We start from the raw sequence: 19,184 nt of genomic DNA on the forward strand, positions 1-19,184 counted from the left end.
AAATGCATTTAAATCCCTAAAGATGCTAAAATTAAGGAAGTGGCTGTACAGTTGTACCTTAGCTGGATCTTTGAGCACAGCTCTGTATAGCTGCTGTCAGCCACCCTTTGGTAGATATTGTTTTATTAATGCGTTCTCTCTTATTGAGCCACTTATGTAATCCATGCTCAGTGGAGTCACAGATTCACATTTGCCCACTGCCCCAGGCTTCTGAGTAGGGGCACTTGAGTTAGGTGCTTAACCCCAGTTGTAGTGCAAAGGTGTACTTCTGTCCTCTCAGCATCCACAAGCAAGATGAGTCAGAGTTTGTGAAATTTTAAGAATAACAAAGCCAAGACCAATTCTCATTATGTGGCCGCATATTATGGTTAAAGTGAAAGTATAAGTGGACTTTTTTTTTTCCAAAAATGTTCACTTCAGTTTAATGCAAACTCTGAAGTCTCATAAAATAAAATGTTTTGTAACTAGACAAATGGATTGCCAGTGAAGAGGATCTCAAGTGGCCTCAGATGCTGCCGAGCTCTGCAGTAGGTCTTTAATTAAATCATCCTCAGCCTAATGCGGTGAGCAGATGATGGGTCCTCTTTTAATCAGGCACTGTTGCACTTGGTCAGTAGCCCAGGGAAAAAGAGCTGACGGTTGATATACTCATGTGGTTTCTCCTCTGTGCACTTCCTGTAGTGTTTATACTGAAAACATTGGCTTGGTCACCTTGGCATATTAATTAGGTCGTTTAAATAGGAACCAGTTTGAGCTCCATATTCATGCTGACTGGGCATCTGGAATTCCAGCAGCCTCTTATTTTATTACTCAAGGACACCTCTGTGAATCCCTGCATAAACATTTCCAGTGAAGACTACTATTAGTCATCGTTGTGTCATTATTTCTTTTGTTGTCCTTTATTATTTTAGATCTGCTTGAGAAGTCACGTGTGGTGAAACAGCCAAGGGGAGAGAGGAACTTCCACATCTTTTATCAGCTTTTGTCTGGAGCTTCTGACGACACACTCGGTAAGTCCTAAAAATGCTGAAAATGTAAGTTGAATAACAGCGTGTGTGTTTGAGACAGTGCACATCGGAGCAAACTCTACCTGAAGATTAAAGGGCTCATAAATTGGAGTGAAAGAGCAGTTTGACATATTATAAAAAATTGAAAAGCTAAAATTCTATCAGCCCTTTTCTTATTGGTCCAGACCCAAGACCACTGTTGTAATATATTTAGCCCCTTAGCCTGAAATCATTTCTGGTCTTGAAATATCCACATCTCTGCTCACAGGAAGTAATTACTCAAACTCTACATTGGCTTGCAAAACAGTATTGTCCAGAGGAAACTGGGCTCATCATTGTGCGATTTTCTGCCACAATGTTTTAACTGAAGCATCATTCACAAGACTGACACGGTTAACACAATCATGCAGTTTGTCTTTACTTATTTTTATACTTTAAATTCGTTTTAATTTACTTAGCTGTCATCGGGAGTGACATGCCATTCACTGTGTTAAAATATCACATATAGTAATTTCCAGCAGGATTGCAGCTGCGCCAACACATGGCTGAAGCATTAATGACTCAGTCTTCCTGTCTAACAAACACTAAACAGAACAAACACAGGCAGTGAAACTGATAACCTCTTATTTGCTGTTTGGACAGAGGGCATTGTTTCATGTCCTAAACACAGGGAAACAATATAATGGTCATTTACTTCTGAGCTCACACATCAGAAGGGCTTGATTCAGCTGCAGTTAATGCAATTACTAATGATATCTGACACATGCACACATGAGTGGAATAGATTTCTTTGCTGAGTAGGTAGGGTGGCTTTTAAAAGACTGTTTGATCTAGAAGAAAAATGTTCACAGCAATAACAGTGTGTGCATGTATAGACTTGGAGTGACAGTAGTTTATAGGCTGAGCATATCTGTTTTTAAATTTTGCACAATAAAGTTATTCATGTAGGATATTAAAGACTTTATCTTATGGGTGCCATTGTAAGAGTGTTTGTTTTTTGTTTTTGGCCAGTCACCTTCCAGCTTTGACCCAACTTGCACTTAAACAAAAACTGCATTAAATAAATATTAGTTTAAATGGCAACCACATGGTTTGTGTGTCACAGAGAAGCTGAAGCTGCACCGCGACTTCAGCAAGTACAACTACCTGAGTCTGGACTCAGCTGTGGTCAGTGGGCTGGATGATGCAGCCAACTTCAGGACAGTCAGAGTGAGTAGTGCCTACACATTTAATCTGGTCTTAATCATTTAACACATCATCCTTAATTTATATAGAATTACCAGTGAGTGTATATTGTTTTGAGGTGTCTCTTAAAAACAGATGATTTAATGATTTTTATGTCAATACCTAATTAAAGTTTAAAAAGAAACTATTGCAGGTGACCCCACACTTCAGCCTTCAGTGCCAACTTAGCTTTCAATCCTGTGCAGAGGGTAGAGGAGCTCTGACTTCTTATCAGCTGGTCCTAACAAACTGATTGTAGATTATATATCTGATTGTGAGAATGCTCCACACTAGACTCCCTCTTTCGAGTTGCGAAACCAGATGAGCTTTAAAAGGAACATGAACTTACAAGAAAACTAAAACCTGAAACACTAGGTTTGTATTAAACACTGTGAGTTTGATGTGTGAACTTTAACAAAATGTCATAAACAGTAGTCTGTTGTAGAACAGGGCAGCTGCACTTTAGAGAAAAACCAACAGTAAAAGCTGCTTCCCTTTATTTAAATAAGTTAGTGCATAAACATTTAGGATCCAGTCTATAGGTGTGACACCTGTACTCTGTTACCTTACTGAAGGATGTTGTGTCTGTAAGTGACTATTTCCACTGTACTCTTTTGTTATCAGACATGTTACTGCAAGTTCTACTCAGCTACTGTTCTTTGCCATCTGTTGTGTTACATTCTTCTTCTTTCCTCTTATTCTACATCCTGCTTTTCATCATTCACAACATTTCCCATACAGCTGCATTTCACTACTGGAAGCACAAGAGGACATCCCCAATAAACAATAAGGCCCTCACCATGTGGCCTTCTGTTTTATTACAAATAGTCTTTGTTACATAACTTTAATAAAAGTAGTGGTGCTTCTACACATTTTTGCTGAATTTCATTCAAGTTAGTTTTCTTTTAACTTCTTTTAAGAAACATATCTATTCAGTAAAATGGAAGGTAAAAATACAGGGTGACTGCTGGAACTTTCAACTCGCAGTAAATCATGATGTGCTTTAGCTAGTTTTCCACAACAACAAGATGTTGTTACCAAATTGCCATAAATAATATGGTGATGCAGCACTGTCTATGTGTGCTATGAGATGCGGGAAAGAGAAACGAGGGGATTCCGGGGCCGCTACATCAGGAGTAGGCAGAGGTACCTGCTTAGAAATGGCAAAGGCAGAAGTCTTCTTGAACATAACACATGACTAGTTGGGCCATATCGCCATCTTGCATGCAGAAAAGTGAGGCAGCAGATATGCATGGTAAAACAGCCTTTTAATGGGCATTCTTTACCCCCAGAGTGTGCAATACCACTTTTAGAGGTACGAATTAAGATGGACTTTGGACTTGCAGAAGACATTTGTGTTGACTGTTCATTAATTCATCAAATGATTTTTCCTGTCAGCATTAGTTGACAGGCTACAACTATCATATTTAGTGGAATTGGTGTGTTTGTACAGTCACAGTGTTAAATTTATCGCTTAGTTCTCTTTTGCAGTTGTGTCCATGTTTTCCACCCAGGTTCATTAATAGCAGTTGATTAATGACTTGTTTTTCTCCACTGTTGCGCTTCCAGAATGCCATGGAGATCGTGGGCTTCATGGAGGACGAGTTACAGTCGGTGCTGGAGCTGGTGGCTGCCGTGCTGAAACTTGGTAACATCGAGTTCAAGCCAGAGTTGCGCTGTAATGGTACAGATGAAAGCCGCATCAAAGACAAAAATGGTGAGTTTGACAAACGGCTAATAGGAAGCAAAGAGTTAAGTCTTTTATGAAACTCCTTAATATTTTTGGATAATTCTACTGCCTGATGCAGCTGTCTGAATGTTTAGTACTGATTGGACAGATGTCAAAGAGAGATGTCAAGAGATTTACTGAATTAACGTGTAGTGTATTTTTAATTCTAATGGTTTATTGTGAATATGTTCACATATACTGTAAAACATTTCGGTCCAACTGGCCTGATGTTAAGTCACTGCCCCCTATTGGCTGCTTTACTCTCCTGACCTCCAACCTGAATATTTGTGTGTGAATTTGCGTGACAAGAGCTGTTTATGGTATCCCTCCCACTGCTGCTGTCTTTAGGCAGATATTAAATTTACATGTTTTCCTCAATGACAGTGGCACGATATAGCTTGCTGTCACATTTGCCAAGCAAATGATATATTTTCCCCCACATGAATCAAGGCCCTGATTGTTACAAACATATTGTTGCTTAATCTTGTGTTCCCATTTTCCCCTTGTTTTTACTTTTTACAAAATAATGAGGTTTAAGATGACAAACACAACAAGTCAGAGGACATTTCCAGGGGACAAGTTTCTATGGCCACCTACTCAATTAATGGTAAATGGTCTGCACTTATATAGTGCTTTTCTACCTATTGGCACTCAAAGCGCTTTACACTGCTTATTTACCCATTCACACTCACAATCACAAACACATTCATACACCGATGGGGGAGCTGCTATGCAGCTATGCTATGGCCAACACTCACCGGGAGCAACTAAATTGGGGTTCAGTGTCTTGCTCAAGGACACTTCGACATGTGACCGGAGGAGCCGGGGATTGAACCAACAAGTGTGAGATTGGTGGACAACCGCTCTACCTTCCTGCGCCACAGTCGCCCATTAATGTTTATATGGTATATCAAATACATTATCATTTCCCTCTTTTTCATGGGTTTCTTGGTCTAATTTGCAGATTTGAAGGAGATGTGTGAGCTGCTGGGGATTGAACAGTCGGTACTGGAAAGGGCATTCAGCTACCGTACAGTAGAAGCTAAGATGGAAAAAGTCTCCACTACCCTGAATGTGGCCCAGGTCAGAGAAAAAGTCAGAAAAGTTACACCAGTGCATTTCTGCCCTATTTGTATGAACAAATACACACACGCGCATAAAAAAGATGCTTCGCTGGCTGCCATTACACAACCTTCTGTGTTACATGAAATCGTCTCCATTATAGATCAGCAGCATTCCTCCTAGATATTCAAGTGAGGGTTATATTCAAAGTTCGGCAAGTTCAGTCCGATTGCATATAAAGTATAAAATACAGACTAACACCAAAAAGGAAATATTTCAGAGCGTTAACCTGATGTGAGAATAATGTTATCAACTAGTTATATGGTTCACCTTAGCTATGGTGTTGAAGTCCCTTTTTAATCTTTATCTACGCTGTTTTTATTGTTTCTGTGAATGTGTTTTAAAGTTTTGTTTTAAGTTAACTTTTTGGATATATTATCTGTGTGGATGTGTTTAATTATTTTCAAGATGCTGTTTAGTTTTTTGTTACTACTTTACCAGAATTATGTGTTCATTTACAGGCCTACTATGCCAGAGATGCCCTTGCAAAAAATCTCTACAGTCGTCTATTTTCATGGCTAGTTACCAGGATCAATGAAAGCATTAAAGTAAGTAATCTTTGCATTTCAGTTGGTTTTCTCAATAATACTGTTGTTTTTTTGTTTGTGATGTTTTTCTGACTACTATTATACTGTATTTGTACTGACCGTATTGTCTCCCTTTAGGCACAAGCTAAAACTCGCCACAAGGTTATGGGTGTGCTCGACATCTATGGCTTTGAAATATTTGAGGTGAGGTAAAATAGCAGATCAAAGATAAACTTCTTTTTCAGATAAGACATAAGGACAGAATTTAACTGCACAGACACTGAAAAAAAGATTTTGCCCTGGGCTGTTTACGTGCATATTTTGGTACCTGTAAGGTGCTTATCATCAAGAGCTGATAGCTAATGCTAAACAGATTCAGATTAGTCATGCTTTATTGCTCCTAGTGGTGAAATTATTTTTATAGCAAGGTGATTTCAACACTGAGCTCACGTAACACTGCCGCTGTAGCAAAATGGCAACAGCATTACACAGGGCAAACCCAGTATACACATGTTGAGGATATACTGTCAGATTTTACACAGACAACGTTACACAACACTGTCATGTTATCCATTATAGGCACTACATTGCCAGTCATGTATGGATCAATGTGTATAAAAAATATGTTCTGAAATAGATTAATTACACTAATAGAATACCCAAATAAAATGTTCTTGGCTAGATGCTGTCAGACCACCCTCACCCTGATATGTTTATATCTTTTTCACTTGTGTGCTTGTTCGCCCCACTCACTTTCGAGTCTTTCCTCTTCTCTGACTGTTGTATTGTGTCTTGGTCACTAGGATGGAGTAAGTAACACCTGCAAAGGCCTGTTTGCTGTGCCAGCATGCATGCTGTGATTTAAACTTCTCTTGACTTAATTCAGCTCTTAGTTAAAGACTGCTGAGGGCTCTTGGTGAGCAGCATAGCCACAGGGCTGAAAGGGTTTTTAAAAAGCCTTTGCATTAAATAAATTATGAGACACTTAGTTGCCAATTCCAATCTGAAACTAATACAGTCTAATACAACACCCCTGCAAATAATCTTACATTGAAGGTTGCTCCTATTATTTCTTTTTATTAATATTCTGACGTACATCTGATCACAAGTATAATATATTTCCTGGTGCTGTGGTATTGCCTTACTCTGAGAGGTATTTCTGATCTTTTCTAAACTGTGTTTATATTACCATCACAAAGGAATATTAAACATTTCTAGAAAATTGTTTATTGCAGGGCCTTTCTCTTAGACTGCATTAGATTTATTAAGGCATACCTCATTGCCTTCAACTTCAGCAAACTGTATTAAATGTCTTTAAATTCCTGTATTGAATGTTTTTTTTTGTTTGTTTGTTTTTTGAGGGGGGATTTAATTTATTCTTTCTTTCAAAACGTAAGATAAGAAAGCTTACACCACTTTCATGTCTGTATGACGGGACCCATTTCCCTTGGGACAGATAAATATAACTGTCCTAAGGAACCAAAACAGCCGCTTTCTGTTTACATCACAGAAACTGCTTGCAGCAATGTATTGACTACAGGTGCTGCTCAAATAATTAGAATATCTTCACAACGTTGATGTATTTCACTAATTCCATTCAAGAAGTGAAACTTGTATAATGTACAAATTCATTCCACACAGACTGTTATATTTCAAGTGTTTATTTCTTCTAATTTTGATGATTATAAGTGACAACTAATGAAAACCCCAAATTCAGTATCTCAGAAAATTTGAATATTACTTAAGACCAATACAAAGAAAGGATTTTTCCACATTCTAATCAGCTAATTAACTCAAAACACTTGCAAAGTCCTTTAAATGATCTCTCACCCACACAGTGCCAAATCTACCAGTACCTGGTTTAAGGATCATGGTATCCCTGTTCATGATTGGCCAGCAAAGTTGCCTCACCTTAACGTGAAGAGGAAGATGCTATATGTCAGACCCAACAATGCAGAAGAGCTGAAGGCCACTATCAGAGCAAGCTGGGCTCTCATAACACCTGAGCAGTGCCACAGACTGATCGACTCCATGCCACGCTGCATTGCTGCAGTAATTCAGGCAAAAGGAGCCCAACTAAGTATTGAGTGCTTTACATGCTCATACTTTTCATGTTCATACTTTTCAGTTGGCCAAAATTTCTAAAAATCTGTATTAAATTTGTATTGGTTTCACTTCTTGAATGGAATTAGTGAAATGCATGATCTTTGTGAAGATATTCTAATTATTTGACCAGCAGCTGTAGTGAGCTTCAGAGGTGTTTTTAAGATGACTTTTTCTTTAACCTTTGTACAGAGTGTTGCTAGCCATTTCCTCTTGTTTCAGTCTCTTAGCTGTAGCTTCACATTAACCATGCAGAGACAAGGATGCTACATTTTCATGTAACTCTTTAAAAGACAGTAAATAAGTACATTATACAATATTTTCAGCTTTTCCTTTAACAGATGTGGCTACATCGTAGTGTAGATGTAATAAAACCAGTAATATTGAAACCATTACATATGTTATTTTATTTAAACATATGGGTTTATGGCAAATGTATTACTTTAAATATATGCCATAACAGGCAGGAAAAAAACAGTAGCAATATTAAATATTCCCATGAGAGTTGAATGACATTTGATAAATAATTAGTTTTTCCTAAATGTGTAACAGTACCATATAATGTTACAGGAAGGGACTTTTTACCTGCAATGGCACGAGTGAAGCAACACCTTTGTGAGACACAAAATCCATTGGCTTCAGATGGGTCGCTTCCAAGAGATTCTGTTAACCACTTATCAAACATCAAAGCTGCAGCTAAAACAATCCAGGGCCACATTACAAGCCTGTCATATTTTAGCCAGGTGTCTGCTACTACTTTTGTAGATAGAGATGTTAGTGTGTGTGCGTGCGTGTGTATCTGTCTGTCTGTCTGTCTGTCTTTGCTGGGGTTGAAGGCAGCCTTTTAGTTTTTTGGTAAGAATTAAGTTTTACAAATGGCTACTGATCTACTTGTTGCTTTGTGTCTCATTTCCTGGTTACTGAGAAACCCTGCCACGCTGTTCACCCTAAGCTTTAAAACTAAACATTCTGCTCTAACCACTGTTGTGTCTGTAGAAAATGAGTGATATTCTAACCCAGCACACAGTAGGCCGTCTCTCAAGAGGCATGACTCACCACTCAATGGTCATAATGACAGCAGTAATAAATGAAAAATGTGGGAAGTAAAAGTAATTAAAGCTTTTAAATGGCTAACACCCCATCAGTGTTTAATTATAACAATTTACTGGAACATTTTCAGATAAGAGTTTATCATTTTAAGGTACTTAAAGGTGTTGAAGGAACTGCCACATGTAGTAGTAGTATAAGTATTTTACTGTTGAGGTTACATGTTTGCTTACTGGTGAGGATCGGAGCAGATTGTTGAGAGATTTAGATTACAGTAAGATGATTAACACTAGTATTATATCACGTGCAGATATTTTTACAATTTAAACTCTGCTCACAAATAAAAATGTCTATGCAGCCAGATGTTATCACAAATTTATGTTTTCACTTATGAGAGCATAACATCATAGGAGGACATAAATATCGTTTAGTCAGAACTGGGTTTGTTGACGGATTGGTCTGATTGGCGATGCAGCTTTTAGTTCAAAGTTAATTCCTGACCCAGTTGTGATACTAAATGTAAATTTTAGGAAACTTCTTTGTTTAGGCAAACATGGATTTGGCTGTTTTCATTAATGGGACAGTGATGCAACTATATAGGAAATGAAACAATGACAAATTAAAAAGTTAAAATCTTTATTTTACAGTCAAAAAAATGTATCTCACCAGACAGTAAAAATAAATTAGTTCAGGCACACTCATGGTTACGCAAATAGCTCGGGCTAATTGCATTACACCTGTTGCTGCTCCAACAGGACAACAGCTTTGAGCAGTTTATCATCAACTACTGCAATGAGAAGCTGCAGCAAATCTTCATCGAGCTGACCCTGCGAGAGGAACAGGAGGAATATGTCAGAGAGGTAAGTTTGTGCACGTTCACACATACAATTACCAAACCAAAAACATTTCGAAACCCTTTACTAAAATTACCTGTTGCCCTGGTAGAACTTAATTCTCTGCAATTGTGCATCTACATTATTCATGTAGCACAATCTCAACCTGTTCACGTCACCATCGCTTTCAACCTTCGTTCTGTTTTTGCAAAATCTGCATTCTTGACCTCAACCCAAACACATTCCTTCTTCATTTGTCTTACTGAGTCTCTTATCAACCACACTGCTAATTTTCTCCCAGACTCCCCTCTGTGCACCATCAGGGATGAAAGCGACCCCTCGATCTATAAAGAGTAAACACTCACCATTCTGGGCCTTTAAGCTCTTGTTTGTTTTCAAAGCTCTTCAGAGTGAATACTGTAGCGTTGACCCCCACACCCGTTCCCCAGTAAAACTACCACCAATGGTAGTCCACCGTTGGCCCCTGTCCAGTATACTACATGGGAACATACCACAGTGCTGCTGGAACAAGGAGGGGGGGGTCCACCGACTAGGAATGTGGCCAGTCACCAATCATTTTGAACCACGCCTTCTTTGTGCCCTCCCCCTCAAAATCGGTCACATTGCTTACATCAACCAAAGCTATGTTCCCAACTACTAGCTATGAATTAAATGTCAGCAAAGTGGGTTTTCCAGGGGCCCTTTTGAAAGGGCAAAATGGAAAATGTCCCTTTTCCTCCTGTGTCCTCTTTACCTATTCAGATGATTAATAGACTGAGATAGTGACAGAGCCGGTGAGATGAAATATAGCTGTAAAGGCTGATGTTCCAACATTTCAACCTATTTAATAATTTTTTTTAGGACTTTATTATCACTGTCCATAAATATGTCGTCTGGAGGTGTGTGTTGTTTTTATTTTTTTGTAATTGCTTTTGGGCAACAACAGAGGGCTGTAGCACAGGTGAATAAGCTAATTCAGGCTATATTCAGACAATCAATGATGGTTTTTTTTTATGGGTTTTTGACCAGGTGCTCTTTGTTGTGTTAAAACAGGCAGGTTCTACAGTGTCATGTTTTCTTTTTTTTTTTTTTTACAAACCACAGAAGCTATATGATAGAAAAGCTCTTAAATCTTAACTGTCATGTCATTTGTCACAGGGCATCGAGTGGACGAATATTGAGTATTTCAACAATGCTATTATCTGCGACCTCATTGAGAATGTAAGTGTCCATCTCCTCCACACAAACCAAGTCAATGTGACCTTGCATTTCAAGTCTAGCATTGAAACTGAAAATAAGCATCAATAGAGGCATGATTATTCAAACCTTACCGGAACGTTTAAAATTGTTATTTGTAATATTCTGTCTTCATTACCATGTACCACCTATGTATGTAAATCTACCTTGCCATCTCTAGAACCAAAATGGCATCTTGGCTATGTTGGATGAAGAGTGCCTGAGGCCTGGGACAGTCACAGATGAGACCTTTCTCGACAAACTGAACACGATCTGTGCCGAGCACCAGCACTTTGAGAGTCGCCTCAGCAAAAATTCAAAGTTTCTCACTGACCACAGCCTGCCACACAGTTGCTTCCGCATCCAGCACTATGCCGGCAAGGTACTGTAAATTAGTTTGCACATAAAAACAAGAGATTGTTGAATAAAATAACTGAAGAGATTGTTTTACTGTTTTGTTCTTGTTAAGGTGTTGTACCGCGTTGAGGGTTTTGTTGACAAGAACAATGACCTGTTATACCGAGACCTGTCACAGGCCATGTACAAGGCCAACCACAGCCTCATCAAACATCTGTTCCCTGAAGGCAACCCATCTAAAGTTAACCTGAAGAGACCGCCAACTGCAGGATTCCAGTTCAGAGCTTCAGTGGCTACCCTGATGAAGAACCTACAAACAAAGAACCCAAACTACATCCGGTAAAGTCCTGTCACCAACACTGCGTTGTCAGTTACTGCTCGCTCTGGTTTGTTTGTGTGTAGTATTTGCCGTCTAAATTAGAATACTTTTTAAATATTATGCCTAGTTATCTTGCAGGAGAAATGGACCAAAGTGGTTCACATCCTCCTAACCCACCCTGTTTTCACGATGCAGTTATTATTTATGTGAATAACCTCTTTTTGCTCCTCAGGTGTATCAAGCCCAATGACAAGAAGGCAGCTCACATCTTCACTGAGTCTCTGGTCCGCCATCAGGTGCGCTATCTTGGCCTGATGGAGAACGTCCGTGTGAGGAGAGCAGGGTATGCCTTCCGACAGACCTACGAGCCGTGCCTGGAACGCTACAAAATGCTCTGCAAACGAACCTGGCCCCACTGGAGAGGGCCTGCCAGGTAATTGATGTTTATTCTGAAGCTGGGAGAATGGGGATTGTTGCTGGTCAGTTGCCAAAAATAAATCCCTGCAAGATTTGTGTGAGAAAGACTAAGTGTGGAAACTGAAAACGCCCAGGTGTCTTCAAGTAAGGCACTGAACCTCAGACTGCTCCCACTGGGGTGACTGTGACCACTACTAATAAACTCTCGTTGGGTTAGCTCCCATGTGTGAAGCTCTGCAAAAGCGAAGCAAGTTGTTGCTGGGAAAATGGTTTAGGTAACTATTTGTGGTTAAAGAAACTGAGAAAATAATCATCTGAACTTAAAGAGCATTCGTATATTTAAGCTTATTAGGCACATTCTAAATGCTCTTTACACTTTTTAAAGGGTTCTAGAGTTTCATGATTCTTATCACTCTCTTAAGCACATTTAAATATTGTGTGTTTTGCACACCACATGAAACCCCTCTTTAAGCCCCTTCAGAAACCACCAGCAGTCTTGTCACATACAAGGTTTTCACTGTTCAGTGGAATCGAACCCTAGAATCTTTTAACCTTATCTGTCTCTTCTTCTGTTCCATATCAGCTAGATGCATTCTTTTATCCACTTTGCTGGTAAACGCACTGATACCTATCTGCTCTAACATATATCAGTATCTTGTTACACACACATCAGTACCTCGGCTATTGCTTAATGCTGTGGTTTTGTTATTTTGTCTTTGCGCTTCTCTATACACAAGTCTTTGTTTTTTAATAATTCTTTCTCTGTCTGTCAAGCATTACGTCATTTATCGTTTGTTCTCTCCTTGGTCCAGGTTTTCTTTTTTCTTTTTTTTAAAGGTTGTACTAATGCTGTATGTGGCCACTTAAAGTTTGAGGTAAGTTTTGAGTGCCCCTTCTGACTGTCCTTCCATCCCACAGGGATGGAGTGGAGGTGCTGATGGCCGACCTGCAGGTCCCAGCAGAAGAGTTCTCATATGGCCGCTCCAAGATCTTCATCAGGAACCCAAGAACGGTAAAAAAACACATGTATACGCAGAGAAAGTAGCCCTGTCTAGCCAACTTTGACATCTGCTGTGTACTCCAGTACATCAAGCTGTATATAAGTGTCTATAAATTGAATCCAGTGTATTCAGCTGCCCTGCTTTCTCACAGTCAGATGTTTGTAAAGCAGGGTGGGCTGCAGTTCGAGCCCCCACTTCAGCAATTACCATGCAACCGCTACTTTGAAAGCACATGGTTTCACTTAGCCATCCCATCTAACATGGGAAATGAGCGTCTTTACTCAGCGCTCGCAGACTCTTCAACCGTTCAAGCCTGCAGCATTTGAATGGACCAAGAAAAGACCAAAGACAAATTTGGAATATGATCTCATACTGAGGGAATTGTTTTCTTCTATAATTGCTTTTTCCTAATAATTAACTAATCTCACTGATATATCTGGAGCTGTGAAATCACCAATAAATCTAGTTAAGCACATTTGATCCTGGTTTTCAAGTAAGCATTTTTTCGGGTTTTTAATTCATCGCTGCCATGCACACAGATTGTTTCCCTTCATCCTTGATGAAGTTAATTCACAGGGGTCAATTTTTGATTTGCTGAAAATCCAAGCAGTAAATGGTTATTTATTTTATCTGTAGATAGACAAGATTTTGTTCGTGGTATCAACAATTATTTACACACAAAATACAAAAACGTTTTTTTCCCTAGATTTCAACTATTGCTTTTAAGAGGTTCTAAACATTGTAAATTTTAAAAGAAAAATTTTATGTTCCAACTTTATCAGACATCAAATGAATATGGTTGTTTTGTCATGTGCAGTTAATTCCCTTCTCTTCATGTAGCTCTTCTTCTTGGAGGAGAGGCGGAGGCAATGCTTGCAAGACCTGGCTACACTGATTCAGAAGATCTACCGAGGCTGGAAGTGCCGCACCCATTTCCTGCTGTTAAAAAAGAGTCAGATAGTGGTGGCAGCATGGTACCGTCGCTATGCGGTGAGACTTCTTTGAGAAATTACATTCAAAATTGTATAGAAAGCAATATAAATGGGTATGTGGTGATGCATTAAGTGTTGTTAATTTGCTCTTTCTTTCCTTTTCCATCTCGCAGCAACAAAAGAAATACCAAAAGATTAAGAGTGCCACCACTGTGGTGCAGTCCTACACCAGAGGATGGCAGGTGAATGCCTTACTATGAATTCTTTCTGCTTTGAGTAAAACTCAGCAGGTAGCGGTGCAGAAATTATGACAGAAATTATATTAAAATGTCTGCTTGCTCGTTATATTTACCAGGCCCGCAAACTCCTGAGAGAACTGAAACATCAGAAGAGGTGTGAAGAAGCAGTGACCACCATTGCAGCCTACTGGCATGGCACCCAGGTACTGATTCATAAAAGTGCACAAGGATATTAGAGAGTAAAGTGTTTACTCCAATGGATCAGCAGCCTGACTTTGACCTTTATTCACTAAAGACTTAGTCATATTACACTTGTTTTCTCCATCAAATGCAGCGTTCACTTCTGAGTGGCTCCACGTAATTTCAACAAAACTATCCTTTATATTATTGCTGCTGTTCCCCTTTTATCTAACTACTTTTGCTGGTCACACAACTGCCACTTGACTTTTTATTACCCTTTTCTTTTGCTTTCCTTGTTGGATTCTTTCCCTTCTCACATCCTCAACCTGTTTTACCCAATGTCCACTACATCCTACCAGGCTCGGATGGAGCTGAGGCGCCTAAAACAAGAAGCGCTGAATAAACTTGCTGTGACAGTAATTTGGGCATACTGGCAGGGAACCAAGGTATTTCTATGTAGCCGTAGTTTGTCACTGTCCCAACTGTCCTGTCATCCCTGTTCACTACCTTCCATCCCATTTTTACTATGTAGAGTAGCAATAATATCATAGAATAGCAACCCCTCTCGTGTACCCTGGTCTTTTTGTTATTGTCTGGCCTGACGTGCCTCATAGTTGTTTGTCCTAATCTGTTTTGTTGCTGCCATATGTAGGATAGTCCTGTCACCTTTTGGTTTGTTTTGTCTTTTTAGTCATGGTGTTACAAATAGATTGAAACCAGAAATACATTGAAACAAAATGTATCTCTGAAAACTTCCCAGACTTAAAGATAACACAAATTATTGAATCTACTTGTCTTTGGTCTGGTTTGTATACAAAATTGTCATTGCTCTTTAGTAATCTAATCAGTAGTTCCGCCAGGCTGTGCCCAGCACTCATATAATTGTCAGTGTGCAGATTACTCAAGCTCATGCCGAGAAGCTTCTTTTAATATGCTGAAATGCTGAACACACTATGATGGCACATACTGTATGTTGCTTCTTTTTACAGCCTTAGCTATAAATCAGTCACTGTGGAGATTTATTTTAGTCTACAAGCATGATATACCACTATCTTATCAGGATTTATTGTACTCATTGTACTTGTATTGTATCATTTCAGATATCCTTGGTAGTGCAATCAGTACTTTGTTTCAAGATTGCACAACCTCCTGATAACTATCAATTCAGACTAATTACAAAAGATGTTGATGATTAATTGGTGTTTTACTGTATGTGACCTTTTGTTCTTGTAAAAAAAAAATGGTGACTTCTTATTGGTCAACATCTTTATGAAGCTCTAGATAATGTAATAGTCATCTTGATTGTCTCTCTGTAGTAAAAGGGCTTCTTCATAACTACGGAGCATGAGCACCACTTATTGTAGGTCGCATGTCTTGCTATTGTCACATCTCATGACATCTGTTATCGTCAGCGTTTGCTCATAATGCTTTTTCACACCTACTCAGTATATCTCCTGGGACAATTGTGGCAGTTTTGATTGTCACTGAAATTAACCTCCTACACAACTGCCACCACTTTTCATCAGGCCAGAAGAGAGCTACGTCTACTGAAGGAGGAGGCAAGGAATAAACATGCCGTATCGGTCATTTGGGCCGGCTGGCAGGGCACCAAGGTATTTGGAAAGCCTGTCGACTTGACTTATCATGGCTATGTGAATTGCCGCCTCTCTCGCCCCACCCCACTTACCCCCAAAACAACCCTCAACATATATTTCATTCTCCTAAACTTATGGTTATCATTGTATTAAGATTAAAAAATGTCAGGCATTTTACCATAACATAGACACTAACCATTATCCACTAGAGGCTGAAATGAAGAAATGCGTCTCACCGATGGGATCGAAACGGACATTATCACTGAGCCTGTCTATCTGAGCCTGTGTCTGCCAGGCAAAATTGTAGTTTTGTTAACCTAAATACTTGATAGTGACCTAAGGCTCTTTCCATGGAAGACATTGTCTCACACACATACCATGAACACAGACAGCATATTTTGGGTTTGTTTTCAGCTTCTTCCAAGGTCTGCTGTTGGCTCACTGCATGCTGCCTGCTCGTCTTGCATGACGTTTTCCTTTCTTGTTTTACTCTTTGCATTGCAGTACAGTTTGTCTTTTTTTTTTTATTATTATTATTATTATGAAATTGTTTGGATTCTTTGACGTGACCTCTGCTGCCTAAGTTCGTCTCCTGTTACACTCATTTTATTTAAAAAGCATGAACTCTGTTTCTCTTGCAGAGTGTCCTTGGTACAAGGTCATGTAACCCACCGTGCAATATTGGTTTCTGGAGGCTAGAGCAGTAAACCTGTACTTCTACAGTCACTTGGTGGTCACACAGGCCATGTGTGCAGTGTGTGTGTGTGTGTCTGCAAATTTGATGTTTGCTTCCCTCAGGCACATCAGAATCTCCCCCCTTCTTCTTCTTCTAACCTTCCCTTGCTTCATTTGTTCCTGCTCTCTCTCTTCCCTCCCACCCCCTGAACAGGCACGCAGGGAGCTGAGGAGACTGAAGGAAGAGGCCCGCCGTAAGCACGCTGTCGCTGTGATTTGGGCCTACTGGCAGGGACTCAAGGTACCTACCAGCCCCACGGCACAGCCCATCACCAGGACTGCCACCTTCTGCTCACCTCCTCAACCTCCTAAATCATCTTTGCCTCACTGCCCAATTATGATATTTTGAACAATGAAGCCAAAAAAAAATTTACAATCAGAACAGCTATTTTGTTCGTTTGACATAGTAGGTTGAGGTGTGATTAGGTAAAACAATTTAAGACTAAACGTCCTCCTCTATTACTGTAGTTTTAGATATTATTTATGGACATGATGTAGTTGTCTGTTTTGCAGTAAAAGCCAACAGTTCAAATAATTAAAGTGTGACTGAAAATGGCATATGCTCTCTCTTGTCTTCCAAACTTTTGTTTGTTTGTTTTGTTATGTTTTGTTTTTTTAATGCTGCTTCTACTTCTGTATAGCTAACCCATAAAGCTGTACTATTTGGTGTAACATTTTCAACTGTTAAATCTCTGTCAGTTTTGGTGATTCTCCATTGTGAGTTCTGTCTTGTTTTAGAAGAGTACCTGTCATCGCTCTGGTCATTTGTTGCAGTGTTAATCTTTTCATTATGTTAAGTGATCACTTTGTAATGGACAGTGCACCTGTTCGCAACTCAATTTGTGAAATTAAGGTCACCATCAAGGTCATTTGTCATTAACCATCATTCACTTTTCAATAATTACTTTGTAGCAATTACTCCTAATTTCTCCTCCAACAGCTTTGTAGTTACTTTTTATTTTCCAGTTGTTCATTGTTTGTGACTAACCAAACGTCTATTACTTTATTGTGCTGTTTGTGCTTATGGTCCTGCCATTTCCAGTGTATTCTGCTTTTTTCCTTTGTTTAACTAATAGCTGATAACAGGTGATTGACAGACTATTTATTTTCAACTTTTTGTTGTAACAGGTCCGGAGAGAGTACAGAAAATTTTTCAGAGCAAATGCAGGCAGGAAGATTTATGAATTCACCATCCAGAGAATTGTAAGTGTGGCTGGTTGTTTACTTGTATTCATAAAAACTGATAAATGTGTGTTATTTGGTATAAGTAATGACATGCACAGTATTTTTCCTGTTTTTTTTTTCCTGCAAATTTGATTCTCTCACCTTGTTATCATCATTGTGTGCATTTGTCCAGATGCAAAAATACTTCTTGGGTCTGAAGAACACAATGCCCTCCATGTCACCTATAGACAAGAACTGGCCAGCTCGGCCTTATCTCTTCCTTGATGGAGTCCATACAGAGCTCCGAAGAATCTTCCATCTCTGGAGGGTCAGTCTCATGTAACGAGAACCGATCTCTTCTGTTGGTTCCGATTTTCATTGTAGACCTTGTTGTCAAACATTCATACTGTGAGCTTAATGCTCCATTATTAACATAATGGTCAAATGTTGTACATGTGTAATAATAGTATACGTTACCGGGCAGTCGTTACCTAAAGGTTAGAGAAGTTGGTTCGTGGCCGGAAGGTTTGCTAGTTCAATTCCCAGACCCACAAGATAAAGGCATTGGCATAACAAAATCAACAAACTCCAAACAACATGGACGTGCAGTAAACTGTGAATTGACTGAATTGCATCAAAAAGAGTTTCTTGGTGTAACCTCTCTTATGTTTATTTGATCAGTGCAAGAAATACAGGAGCCAGTTCACAGAGGAGAGGAAGGCAGTTTATGAGGAGAAACTGGAAGCAAGTGAGATCTTCAAGGATAAAAAGGCTCTCTACCCTAGCAGGTACCTGAAATTCATTAGAGCAGATTACTCATGCAGTTCATGCATAGGTACTTTTTTTTTCTACTTTTTGATTTATAAGTAAATCTCATATTCCATAGTACATAAGAATCATGAACCACTTCATATTTGCCTTTCTCTTTGACTCCTCCTTCTGTCTCAGTGTGAGCCAGCCTTTCAAAGGTGACTACCTGGAGATCAGCAAGAACCCCAAGTATCAGAAACTCAACAGTACTGTGGATGAGAAGGTTCTGCTGGCAGATGTAGTTAACAAGATTAACAGAGCCAATGGCAAGGTAAGAGAGGCAATTAGCCAAATATTCATACTGCTTTTCATAATACTTTTAGAAAAACTGAAGTCCAAAATATAAACTTTGATAACATTTGTGGCCTGCTGTTGAAAGTTTTCCTCTACATTTACACACAAAGAGTGGAGAAAAAACAGTTGAGTTATCTCAACATGTATTTCACCCAGTGAAGCAATATGGTGTTTTGACATCTTAACAACTGGCAATATTTTTGCCCCAGCAGATGGCAGACATGTCTGGACATGTGTTGTATTCTTAACCGTGTCCCAGGCTTCTATCTAGGCATTTGTTTTTGCCATAATATGATCCCCATTGCACAATGTT

The 19,184-nt window shown here is 39.2% G+C and overlaps 1 protein-coding gene across 7 annotated transcripts in view; it reads left to right on the top strand.

Annotated features, from left to right (window-relative positions):
* myo1b (myosin IB) overlaps positions 1-19,184 on the top strand; it is a 51,443-nt gene that overhangs the window by 29,028 nt on the left and 3,231 nt on the right. Inside the window, exons 8-29 of one of the 7 annotated variants that reach the window (XM_067515082.1) lie at positions 912-1,010; positions 2,113-2,216; positions 3,801-3,948; positions 4,925-5,043; positions 5,544-5,630; positions 5,748-5,813; positions 9,515-9,619; positions 10,751-10,813; positions 11,010-11,210; positions 11,298-11,524; positions 11,737-11,937; positions 12,840-12,933; positions 13,763-13,912; positions 14,028-14,096; positions 14,210-14,296; positions 14,633-14,719; positions 15,800-15,886; positions 16,758-16,844; positions 17,732-17,806; positions 17,961-18,095; positions 18,449-18,555; positions 18,716-18,848. In XM_067515082.1, the coding sequence (XP_067371183.1) occupies positions 912-1,010; positions 2,113-2,216; positions 3,801-3,948; positions 4,925-5,043; positions 5,544-5,630; positions 5,748-5,813; positions 9,515-9,619; positions 10,751-10,813; positions 11,010-11,210; positions 11,298-11,524; positions 11,737-11,937; positions 12,840-12,933; positions 13,763-13,912; positions 14,028-14,096; positions 14,210-14,296; positions 14,633-14,719; positions 15,800-15,886; positions 16,758-16,844; positions 17,732-17,806; positions 17,961-18,095; positions 18,449-18,555; positions 18,716-18,848 (2,531 nt within the window). The remainder of the gene's footprint in view (positions 1-911; positions 1,011-2,112; positions 2,217-3,800; positions 3,949-4,924; positions 5,044-5,543; positions 5,631-5,747; positions 5,814-9,514; positions 9,620-10,750; positions 10,814-11,009; positions 11,211-11,297; positions 11,525-11,736; positions 11,938-12,839; positions 12,934-13,762; positions 13,913-14,027; positions 14,097-14,209; positions 14,297-14,632; positions 14,720-15,799; positions 15,887-16,757; positions 16,845-17,731; positions 17,807-17,960; positions 18,096-18,448; positions 18,556-18,715; positions 18,849-19,184) is intronic. The other 6 variants (XM_067515085.1, XM_067515084.1, XM_067515083.1 and 3 more) reach the window with 6 other exon arrangements.

Source organism: Channa argus, chromosome 9 (assembly GCF_033026475.1).
Source record: "Channa argus isolate prfri chromosome 9, Channa argus male v1.0, whole genome shotgun sequence".
NCBI lineage: Eukaryota > Metazoa > Chordata > Actinopteri > Anabantiformes > Channidae > Channa > Channa argus.